Source organism: Tauraco erythrolophus, chromosome 4, assembly GCF_009769465.1.
Source record: "Tauraco erythrolophus isolate bTauEry1 chromosome 4, bTauEry1.pri, whole genome shotgun sequence".
Lineage (NCBI taxonomy): Eukaryota > Metazoa > Chordata > Aves > Musophagiformes > Musophagidae > Tauraco > Tauraco erythrolophus.
In genome coordinates, this window is record NC_141468.1 from 7,677,578 (window position 1) to 7,689,950 (window position 12,373).

Here is a 12,373-nt window from a genome sequence, read left to right on the forward strand (position 1 = left end):
ACTACACCGTGTGTAATAGTATGGACTTGTCCAGATTGTGACGTTAGTGAAGTTACTATGTCCCCTGCTCAGATAAGCTTTGACAAGAAACAAATTTGGCCATATCCACAGAGCACAGCATCATGCCCACAAGTGTATCCTGAAGGGCAACCTCTCTCAAGGTGTCACTGTAATAGCTTTTTGTTCCCTAGGGAAGACACAGAGGGAGATAAGGAGAGAAGAGCTTTTCATGTACTGCAGTGAATTATTCTCCTCAAAACATAATACAAAGTAGTAAGATTTTTAATGAAAATGAGGGATAGTTTTCCTTAATACATCCAACCGTCAGGTCCCGTAGGAGAGGATGAGCTGATCTGTGCCTTGTCAGTTCTGTCACTCTTCTATCGAGCCATTAAGCCTCTGCACTCTTGGCTGAGGTTTGCTCCTCTAATGGGGCTAAGTGCTGCTCAAAGGAGTGGGGATTGCTTGCTTGAGAAAGCTACAGAACCATGTGTGTTCTCCAACATGGTAGATAGATTTCAGAACTCATACATTTATGGAGATTTAGTGCCTGTCCTAATTCAATACCTGACGCACTTCTTTGCAGAGGGTTAATAGGATAATTTAGATTGGAGGGAGCCTCTTGAGGTCGGACTAGATTGCCTAGGGCTTTATCCAGTTGGGTCTTGAAATCCTCCAAAGATGGAGACTGCATGAGGTCTGCAGGCAACCTGTTCCACTGCTTCATTGTCCTTACGGGGAAAAGGCTTTTCCTTATATCCAGACATGCCTCCATGAAACGGGCAGCCAGTACTCTAGATGTGGGTGCACCTCCAGGGCTTGAGCCATGGAAGTAGGTAAGCCACCTCCTGCACCAGCAAACAACGCTCGGAAGGGTCAGAGAGGTGTCCTGGCCACTGTGGTCACAGGGATAACCTGGTACCAGGGGTCATTAGTACTGTCCAGAGAAGGGCATGTATAACATTTTTGAGCACTATCATCTGAATCCAGCTCTATGTTTATCAGTATACGAAATCACTGCTAATATTTGGATTGAGAAGGAAATGCAGAACTTGTGTGAACCCGTAGGAGGTTTCCCTCTAGCTTAAGGGCCTGTCTTGATGGGGTGGTCTGTGGTCAGGGCTCCGGTCTGTGAGTCAATGTATGGCATTCAAATAACAGTTGCATAGGTTGCATTGGCACAGCCTAGCAGACTTTGAAGAAAGAGCTATTCGTGTGGGTCTTCAAGAGGAGGTCAGGCTTTTGCCATGGCCTGACTCAGGGTGACCACGCAGAGCACAACAAGCCTGTTCCTTTTGTGCAAGAGAGCACAGAGCTGCTGTGGAGCTGTTGACTGCAGCAGAAATAAATGTCTTCTCATGCCAGCGTTACCAGTGCTTTTCCTTTCTTTTGTTTTTTGCCTTTACACAACTGTCACAGTTATACAAGACTGAAGGGAAAAGCAGCTCCAACAAGGCAGAGCATTAAAGCATTCCTACTTTGTTCCCTTTCTCCTTATGCAAACACTTCATGGCTTGTCAACGTGAATAACTTTTTCATGGTGTAGTAGGACTATTTTTGCCAGGACGCACCTCATTGCTGTATTATCCACTCTGTGCGATGTGCATTCTTTACGTTTCCATTTAGTTTTGAGCATGTTATATGCTACCCAAAATAGCTTTTTTATATTAAGCTAGTATGGGAAGGCTTTATTTATTTGCATGTATGTTTATTTATTTAAAACAAAGTCCTGCCTAAAAACATCAACTTTGTGACTGGTTTTCCAATCTACATCAATATTTTAAAACTTGTTGAGTACAAAACTTTGCAGGGGGATGGATTTATCTTGGAGCAACCATCAATAGCAGGATGCAAAATACTTTTGTATAACAAAGCAAAAATCAACAGTGCTGATTCTGACTTTGTGGCAAAGCCCAGCTGGACGTGCTACAGCAATGAGGAAGACAGCAGACATGCCAAAATACCTCAGAGGCTTCTTCCCTCATCATTCCCTAGTGCTGTTTTAGATGAGGATGGTGGGTGCTGACCCAAACTTGCCATCTTCCTCAAGCACACCTGAGCAGAGAAGGCCTAGGGGTTATTTTTTTTGACATTTTTGGTCCTTGCTAGCCATGGCAGGCAATCAGCTAGACTCTTTTCTGTTGCTTGCATAGTACTTTACTGAGTACTAGCTTCAGAGACCAGGAGGAAGGAGGATGCAGGTAGAAGACAGCAGTACACTGCCTCACTTCCAGGCTTGACCACTTCCTAAGTTCAGTTTATATTGTCAAATATCCACCATGAAAATATGTGTCCATCTGGAAGCCCACAGGAGCGGCGAACTGTTGCATCCTGGTTGCCTGGAGATAAACTTTACTCTGCTTTCCTCCAGGTTTTCAGTCCCATTCAACCATGTCTCAGCACCAAAGGTCTTTTCTGCTGGCAAACCTGTGGTTATTTCACTTGTTGCTTTTATGTGTCTTCCTGAGGATGGGTGAGACAGTGCTAAGTAATGTGTCCTCCACACCCATTTTATGAACACATCTTCGATAGGTGGAAAGTTTTGATCCCATCCATAACCCTTCTCCCTTCCTAAGTGATATTGCTATTTCTGCAAGGTTCATCTCAGTTGTTTCCAGCTCTGTTTTCCAAGTCAGCATGTGCTGGGCTTGTCAAGCAAGGTGTACACACTCCTTAAATCTAAATTCCCCATTTGCTGTTTGGGGAATCCCCAACCCTGAAGGCTTAAATCAGTTTAGTAGAAATGAGTCCCTGTGAGTTCCTGTTTGCAGGACAAGGAAACCTTTACAGGGTTTCTGTGCTTTATGTCATAAGGACTTGATTTGTACTGTGTACAGTCAAAATGAATGGCAATAACGCGTTGTTGTAGATGGAGCATGGTAATGTGTTTGCCAGACTGCTACTGCTTGGGTGGGATTGGGTCTGAGATCAAACCACCTCCTTGAATATTTCTGCATGTGAGCCACATCCTTCAGCTCCTGTTACAGTCAGTGGCAGTCCAGGGCTCACTTTGGTTACCCTCATGTAGGTGCTTAGTGCTGTTTTAGTCACCTATGGTGTCCTGCCTGGTCTCAAGCTGTGGCTGCAGGATGGTCCAGCCCCTCATAACTCCATGGCGTACCTGCCAACCAGGGACAGGGGTCCTGTGCGCTCAACAGGGTGCAGGAATCGAATATACATTAAGTTTGCTGATAATACTAAACTAGGAGGAGCTGTGGACTCCCTTGAGGGTATAGAGGCCTTACAGAGAGATCTGGATAGACTAGAGAGCTGGGCAATCACCAACCATATGGAATTTAACAAGAGCAAGTGCCACATTCTCCACCTGGGATGGTGTAACCCTGGTTATACATGCAAATTGAGGGACAAGAGGCTGGAAAGCAGTGCTGCAGAAAGAGATCTGGGGTTTTAGGTTGATGGCAAGTTGAACATGAATCAACAATATATCCTGGCAGACAAAAGGACCAACCGTGTCCTGGGCTGCATCAAGCAGAGCATTGCTAGCCGGTCAAGGGAAGTGATTGTCCCACTCTACACCATACTGGTGCGGCCCCACCTCAAGCACTGTGTGCAGTTTTGGGAGCCTCGATATAAGAAGGATAGCAAACTATTAAGAATGTGTCCAGAGAAAGGTGATCAAGATGGTGAAAGATCTCCAGGGCAAGACTTAGGAGTAGCAGCTGAGGTCTCTTGGCTTGTTCAGCTTGGAGAAGGCTGAGAGGTGACCTCATCACAGTCTACAACTTCCTCAAGGGTGGTGGTGGAGAGGAAGGTGTTGATCTTTCTTTAGTGACCAGCAATAGGACATGATGATATTAAATGAAGCTATACCAGGGGAAGTTCAGATTGGACATTAAGAAAAGGTTCTTCATGGAGAGGGTGGTCAGTCACTGCAAGAGGCTCCCCAGGGAAGTGGTCACAGCATCAAGCCTGACAGAGTTCAAGGAGCATCTGGACAATGCTCTTAGTCATATCGTTTAGTTTAAGGAAGTCCTGCGAGGAGCAGGGAGTTGGCCTCGAAGATCCTTTTGGGACACTTCCAACTTGAGATATTCTATGATTCTATGACAGCTTCCCCAGTGGCACTGGGCTCTATGTGTTGACACCTCAACACAGCCTTGGTTGATGCAGGCAGTCACTTCACCAGGATGTGCCATTCAGTTGGCTAAACATACACATTTAGTGCCACGCTGGGGTGTCGGGGACAGCCACATGGATTTGGCAAGTGTAACGTACTGCAGAGACCTTCCTTCTGGAGTGGCAGATGGAGGCCAAGCAGGACACCATGGACTGTGCTGAATAGCACCAGATTCCCATGGTGAGGCTACTGGCTTGCATCCTGCTCCATGCTCAGCCCCCTGCCTTCACAGTATGGTTTCATTTGCTTTGTGGTACATTTGCATCACTCTCCAGTCACCGTTGACTCCATCTCCGTTGACTACAATAGGAGTTTAGAAACCCAGCCCACATCTTACGTATCCTAATCTTGAACTGGATCTCATCCTTGCTTCCAGAAACAGCCAGGAACTGCAGATGTGGCCTTGTAAGAAAGTGGATGTCAGGGGTACAGTAAAGAGAGAGGAAGAGGAGTCCTTCCCTAAGCTGGAAGGAAGTAGCCCTACTGAGGTGCCTGATACCACTGGTGATGGGCATGGGTTTAACATCTGGGTTTGCTGTCTCAGTGGTGCCACAGCACCAGAGGTAGCAGAGCCAACGTGTTCACAGTGCAGCGTGGTGCTACGATGCCACAAACACCAGCAGCGCAGCCACCCTGGTGCAATGCCGATAGTTAATCCTGACCTGAGCAAGAGTTATGAATTCCAATAAATCACCACACCCATCCAGATGTGCCATTTCCAGCTCCACAGTCAGCACAGCTGGAGCTACTTGCACATGTCCAACTCAGCCAGAGACACGGTTATGCATAGGGCAACCCAACCACATCGTCCTGCATCACCTCCCCACCTCTCCCACGAATCCTCACAGCCCCTCCAAACAGACTGTTGTCGTTTAAGAAGATGGAAACTCAGGGGATTCCAATGCAGAAGCCAGGCATGAATTAAAGATGCTTTGAGCTATTATTACCGTGAGTGGTTTGAGTGCCTCCAGATGCAAGCCCAGTCTCACATGGGAGAGCCTTCAGTTTATGACACTGGAAGAACAAACTGTTTCTGTGGCACTGACCCTCTAGACAAATATTTGTTTCTGTGATGTGCAAGGTGAAGAATGCCTTAGGAAAGAATACCTTTGTTGCAGTGCCAGTCTCTAATGTTTCTCGTTAATTACAGCCAGATTGCAGAGGCTGCACCAGCGGAGATTTTAACAAAACCTGTTTTGCATGAGAAGTCATTATTCACATAAACTAATTTTAGCAGCCTGAAATTTCCTGTTATTCCAGTTGCAACGTTTCTCAATTTGAAACAGCCTCGCTGTTGAGCTCAGCTTTACTACTTCTCACAAGGTAGTTTTGATATGTGCTCACCTTAAAAACTTAAAGCATAAGAAGAGTGAGAGACTTCACTGGATTCCCAGCAGCTGGATTTTGGACCTGTCTGGGTCATATGAGGGATTCCAAAAGCTTGAGGAGCTAAAACACTGATGGCGTGCATACCTGGCATAGTGAAGATTAAGTTAATTTATGCAAAAAATAGAAAATCATGTTCCAAAGCCGGAAAAGCACCCAGGGCTACAGAATGCTGCCTCAGCCCCTGGTTATTCATACTCAACACCTCCTGTCTCTTCTGCACTAGGCTGAACACATTTTGCTCTGAGTTTTCTTCTGATTCTGTTCATTGGTAGGACAAGAGAATCACTGTTTTTTTACCGTTATTTATAAATAACAATTATCTGGAGATAGATCTTGGATCATACTCTTTCCTGTACTATTTTGCTGCTGAGTTGCTTTTGATTTTCAATTAGATGTGCATGAAATCGTCAATGATGTTTGCATGGAATGATTAACCAGGGACAGTACAAAGTATATTATTCCAGAATGTTTCCACCATTGTCCTGGAGCCGTGCATTGGGAAAAGCTGGTCAGACTGCTCACCTGCTGAGCATCACAGACAAGCCTAAGCAAGAAAGTGGGGAACAATTTTCTTGTTTGGTACTAGAAAGAGAACTAGTGGAGGCAAAATGTACACGGACACGTTGGATTGCTCAGAGTAACAGTTAAACACTGGGAAAACAACGGCAAATGATTGCTCCTTGTTGCTTGCTTCTTAGTTTATTTTTTATTCCCCACGCCAACATGTCTTTGTCCACAGTTTCATGAGGGCACCAGTGTCAGCCAGTATGAGGGTCTGTTCCCAAGATAAGAAGAAATACATGTATTTATTCCTATAAATAGCACTTGGATTACTTCCCACACCATATATCTCAGGTCTTTGAGCACTTACTGAATTCTTTGCTCTAATCTCGCTATAAAATCGTTCATAAAACTAACCCTGCTGCCTCTCATGTTGCAGGTTGTACACTGACCATGCAAATGGGCCATTTGGCTTTTGATATCACCCTCAATATGTAATGAGAGCTTGCAAGGGTTTTCTTTCTCTGTCTGGAGAGGAGAAGATGTTCCTGATATTCCTCTTGTGCTCTCCTGATGGCTTCTAGAAATTACTTCTGGTGACATCTTTCTTTCGTACATCCACCTGTGTTTTTCTTATCTGCATCCCATTCTTTTTAAGGCAAAACTGGGAATAGGAGGTTAAAGGAAAATCTGTTGCTGATGTGATAAGGTTGCTAAATAATTCTTAGAAGCTTTTATTTGGAGAAACTGCAAGAAAATTATGACGACTAAGAGCTGCCTGAAGCTCCCTCAGGACAATGCAGGATTTTTTCACATTGAAGACAGAGGGGTTATTTTTGTATTTCTGCATATCTAAAGAAAAGCAGCAGAACCTCTGATAGTGAGGTCATTTTTTTCACATAGAAATGTCCCAGCAGATGGAAACGAAGTCGGTGGGATTTTGATTCTGTAAGAATGAAATAAAAACTTATTATGGACTTTGGATGGTGGCCCAGTTGCTGGAAGTCCAGCAAGATTTCCTCCAGCCATAAATTGCATCTTGGCCTAATTTACTGGGGCTTTCCCATCCCTTACTGCAAAGCCAGTAATGTTAAAACATTAAAGTAAGTAACATTAAAACTTCTGTGTCTTCCTGAACTCCAATTTTAAGGGAAAGGACAGTAAGACAGCCTGTATTTTGGCTCCCACACGCTCTCTGTGCCAGGATGCCCTGGTGTTGCCCTCCCACATGCCACTTCCCCTGACATTAGGAGCATGCTTTCTTCTCACATGCTTTCTTTTATGGGTCCTCAATGATTTGCCTCCTGGAGGAACATCCTTGGGTCCACTTTTGCAAGCGGTTCATCCTCATCCCTGGCTGAGCCAGGACCAGCCCTTGCCCTGCACTCAGCCCCCTCTCAGGCAGGGAAGCTGGTTTAGAGGGATGTCCCTGCCCATGACCTGTAATAGTGACTAACACTTCTCAAGATCTCACTAGCAAGGGAAAAGCAATGCCAAAAGAGGCTGTTTTCTGCCCTGTGCCCAGCTCCCAGCAGTTCTGGTATCCTCCTGCACGATGCTCTCTCTCCTTTTGCATCAGCTCTCCCAGCACCCACCCCTGTGATGGGCTGCAGTGACCTCCCAGACGTGTAGATGCTCAAGTCATGCAGAGGAGCAGGGAAAGAGCTGGATGTGTGTAGGAAAGGGATTGAAAGGCTCTGGAGAGGCTGGGGCTCCTGCTGGGGTTCATGTCTCTCTGCTTCCCCCAGCCCTCCAACTCTGTGCTGCTCAGCAGTTTGCTTCTACCTTTTGCTGCCTCGAGCGTGTATAAATCACATCAGCCCTAACTTGTGCTCTTGTACCTTTGCCAAGGTAATTAGTAGAGTGCACATTTTAAGAGAGTTATTTCTCTCTCCGGAGCAGCCTGCCAGCGCCTCGGCATGCTCAGCACTGTCTGCTCGCCTTAAAACGCTGTATCGGAGCAGTTTGGTTTTGTTTAAGGAAAGTGCTGAGGAAGGCAAGAAATTAATGAAGGGTTGTCGGGCTTCTTACATGGAGCCTCCTGAGTCACCCAGGGAAGAGGGACAAAGCGATGGGCTCCAAGCGCCTTTGGAAGAGCCGTTTTCCTCCAGCCTGGGCATCTCCATCCCAGTGGCCATCCTCATGGTTGCAGTGCTGGTGCAGTCAACTCCAGCCTTTCCAAACCCCTCGGTAAAGCACCCAAAATCTTGAGGGTTGTGATAAAAGAGGAGGGAGGTGAAAATCAGTTTGTGTGCATCCTCCTCAAGACTGTGGGACCTGAGCGCCAATGTTTATTACATTAAAGCCAGTTATAAATGTTCTTCAGAGATACCTGTAGAGCTGGGTCCTGGTTGTGGATCCAGTTTCTGCAGTAGGTTACCAGATGTTTTTCCTTCATTATTCAGGTGCATAGTAGATTTTTGGCGTTTGCTTAAATGCACCATTTTTCATGGCCCTTCTCATACACCACTTCCGCCACTGGGTTTCACGTAGTTGCTGCATCGAGCCCCATACACAAACATGTGCCCATTAAGTAGATATGTGGTCCTGTTCTGAACATAAATGCTCATCTGGCATGAGGTTATCTTACTTGCTTTTGATAACGGCAGTCATCCAGCGGGACACAGATGAGACCTGACTCATCTGCTTTGCAAGATAAAGAGAGATATTTGTGATTCAGCTGAACCACAGTGGACTCATTATAACAACGCAAATTTCAGTAGAGTTCTTCCAGGTCAATATGGATCTGACGCAGATCAGCATCTCACTCAGCATTTAAATTATTTATTGAGCACACTGGCTCTTCAGAGCTAACAAAACATCGCTCCTTTCACCCTCAAGTGTTGAGTTGGTTCAAATAACCTCCAGGGCAGCTGGCTGGCTTTGGGTTATAAATAACTCGAGTATTTCATTTCTTACAGTTCCCCCATCCCCTTGCTCTGCTGTTGCTACAGTGTAGTGTTTCAGCTAGATCTTCAGCCTGTTTGAAATGGCTGTATCCCTCCAATTAAATGCTTTATTGAGGTTGATTGACTCAGAGTTTAAGAAAAACATAGGAAAAAGATCGTTTCAATATTGGTGAAGTATGTGAAGCAAAAATTTACACCGTAGACTAGAGATAAGAGGAAAAAAATTGGACATCTTTCTACAGAGACAATAGAGGCAGAGAGGCCTGTCTAACTGTGAGCAGGATGGATGTGCTAAAACCTCGGACCAGCCTCAGAGGCAAATCTGACACTGCAACATTGGCATTAAAACCTGAAGAAGGGGTGTCTTTGCCAGCGTGTCTGCAGAGAGAGGGACAGGCTACTGCATGCGGCATTGGCTGGATGTCAGGGATCTCTGGCACGCAAGTTTTGTTGCTGCATTTCCTTAAAACAATGTCAGATGTGTTTTTTTTCCCATGCCCAGCATCTGCAGGGCTGGAGGATTCCTGCCTTGGCTCAGTGGCTGTCCTGCTGTCTGCAACACTGGGAGGGTGAGCCCTGAGTGTCTTAGCTCAAACTAGGCAAATAATGTTCCATGTCCTGCTTGTCCTGGGGCTAGGTTTTCTGAGAAGTCTGATTATAAATGCTGAAAACCAGGACAGGATTGTTGTTAGCCTTAGGCAAGGTAGACAATTTGATGTGGGCAGCAAAATCACTTGCAGAAGTGAGAAAGGGAGAGGCTCTCCCTGTGTCTCCACAACAACAGCAGGTCCATGTGCAGCCTGTGCAGGCTCTGCTGCAGAGGTGGAGTGGCTCCCAGACGTCCCCCTGGTTGTGCCCAGGGATACAGAGCCCAGCACAACCTGCAGATGCATCCTGCCCTCCACCTAATAGCTCTGTGAGGCTTCTTGTCCTGTTTTGCACCAGCTCTTCCTCCCTGTTGTGCTGAAGAAGAGGTCTGTGTGGGTGGCCAGTGGCTCTAAAGATGTTCAGCAAACCTTCCTATAGAGCTATGGTCTCTTACACAATATAGAGACCACGAGTTGTGCTCAAAGCCTGTTCTGATGCCGTGCAGGTGGGTGGGTAGATGTCATCACCTCTTGTGTGCCCTCAGTTCATAGAATCATAGAATCATAGAATGGTTTGGGTTGGAAGGGACCTCAAAGATCATCCAGATCCAACCCCCCTGCCATGGGCAGGGACACCTTCCACTACACCAGGTTGCTCAAAGCCTCATCCAACGTGGCCTTGAACACTAACAGGGATGGGGCAGCCACAACTTCTCTGGGCGACCTGTTCCACTGCCTCACCACCCTCGTTGTAAAAAATTTCTTCCTTATATCTAATCAAAATCTACCCTCTTTCAATTTAAAGACATTGCCCCTTGTCCTATCACTATGTGCCCTTGTAAAAAGTCCCTCTCCATCTTTCCTGTAGGCCCCCTTTAGGTACTGGAAGGCTGCTATAAGATCACCCCGGAGCCTTCTCTTCTCCAGGCTGAACAGACCCAACTCTCTCAGCCTGTCTTCATAGCAGAGGTGCTCCAGCCCTCGGATCATCTTCGTGGCCCTCCTCTGGACTCATTCCAGCAGCTCCATGTCCTTCTTGTGTTGGGGACTCCAGAGCTGAACACAGTATTCCAGGTGGGGTCTCACGAGAGCAGAGCAGAGGAGCAGAATCCCCTCCCTCAACCTGCTGGCCATGATGCTTTGGATGCAGCCCAGGATACGGTTGGCTTTCTGGGCTGCCAGCGCACATTGCCGGCTCATGTTGAGCTTCTCATCCACCAACACTCCCAAGTCCTTTTCCTCAGGGAGCTTTGCTGTGCCCACTTGTCTGCAGAGCTGCTGCAGTGCCTCTCTGCCATCTGTGAGAGAGTAAAGCTGGTGTAAGTGACTTGTGTAAGGTGTTGGATGAGAACAGTCCAGAAGGACAACCAGAGCAGTGAAACCAGTCTGGAGAACACTCTTGGATGGGGAACAGTTGTGCTGAGGGATGAGAGGAACTGGTGCTGTGTGGATGTGTGGTGTAGTCCATGAAAGCTCCTCTTACAACATATGCAGGAGAGGACAGAGAGGCTCGTGGCTGTGTGATAAAACTAGTCCTCTGGCTAAACACCCAAAAGCATGCAGAGGGAGGCCAGAATATCTGCCTAAAGTCAGTGCAGGTTCAACAGCACCAGGTTTCCATGAAGAATTCCTTTTTGTCCAGGATGGTGCAAATCGCCAGAAGTGGGTTTACATGTACCTGAACAAAGTTCTGTCATGGTAGTGCTCACCTGCATGAAAACTTACTGGGGCAAGTCTTAGTCTTAAACAAAAGCTTCTCCTTCTCCCTCCCTCTTTCTCACCTTCTCAGCAGAGACAGGTCCTACAGTCATGTATCTCTTTTCTTTTTCTCCATTAGGCTCTGTGGGTATCCCCCTTTCTATGATGAAAATGACTCCAAACTCTTCGAGCAGATCCTTAAGGCAGAGTATGAGTTTGACTCTCCATATTGGGATGACATCTCTGAGTCTGGTAAGAAGCTACTGCTCATTTAATTGCAACAACCATGCATGCATGCCTACCTGTTGCAGAATACCTTCTCTGGGGGCGAGAATGCACCCTTTGTCATGTGTGGAGCTCCTTTTAACTGAAAACCCTTGGGAATGTGCATTTGTATTAGCTCGCATAGTTACAGGAAGTTATTTCTGCTGGAGAACAAATGCAGTACGAATTTATCCAGTCGCACACAAAGCACTAAAACATAGCTGGGACAGAAGATGTAGATAGCAGAAGACTGTCCCAGGAAGACAAAGCAGTTTGACTTCATCATATCTAAATAAATGCAGGTGGTTTATGTGTCACTAATAATAAGAAGGCAATAATAATAAGTTCAGCTCTGTTACTAAAACTGTACTGCAGATCCGAAGCGAGTCTGCAGTGTATACAGCAAAGACAAACGCAAGAAATTAGTGGCTTCCAAATGAGGTGGGTAAGCAGATACAGAAACTGGGAGTACTGTCCGCATGGTTGGGTCCAGATAGCTGTCTGTGTGCTCTCCCAGTTCCCCACCCAGTGCAGAAGCCGTTTAATCCATAGCTCTAGTCAGTGTGGCAGATATATTACCCTTTTACAGGCAAATGTGCCTAAAGCCTTCTGGCTCCTGCACAGCTCGTGGTCTGCCAGTGTCAGTGTCTATAGGTGACCGCAATTACACCTTGCGTGTGCCACCGATGTGCTGTGTGGTCTCCAAGAGGTCCCGCTAGCTCGGTGTCCTTGCTCTGCCCAACCTGAGGGAAAGTCTGCTGTTTCTTACACGAGAAAAAATCAATTCTAGGAACAATTTTTTAGACAGAAATGCAGTTTTCTGATTCATGAGTGCTACTGATTAAGGCAAGGGAGATATAAAAAGAAGTGTTTTATTTTAAAGATGA

General features: G+C 46.3%; 1 protein-coding gene across 1 annotated transcript in view; it reads left to right on the forward strand.

Moving 5' to 3' along the window:
- Positions 1-12,373, forward strand: part of CAMK1D (calcium/calmodulin dependent protein kinase ID) — a 231,497-nt gene that overhangs the window by 203,142 nt on the left and 15,982 nt on the right. The window contains exon 7 of the mRNA XM_086610012.1: positions 11,362-11,474. Coding sequence (XP_086466138.1) covers positions 11,362-11,474 — 113 coding nt within the window. The remainder of the gene's footprint in view (positions 1-11,361; positions 11,475-12,373) is intronic.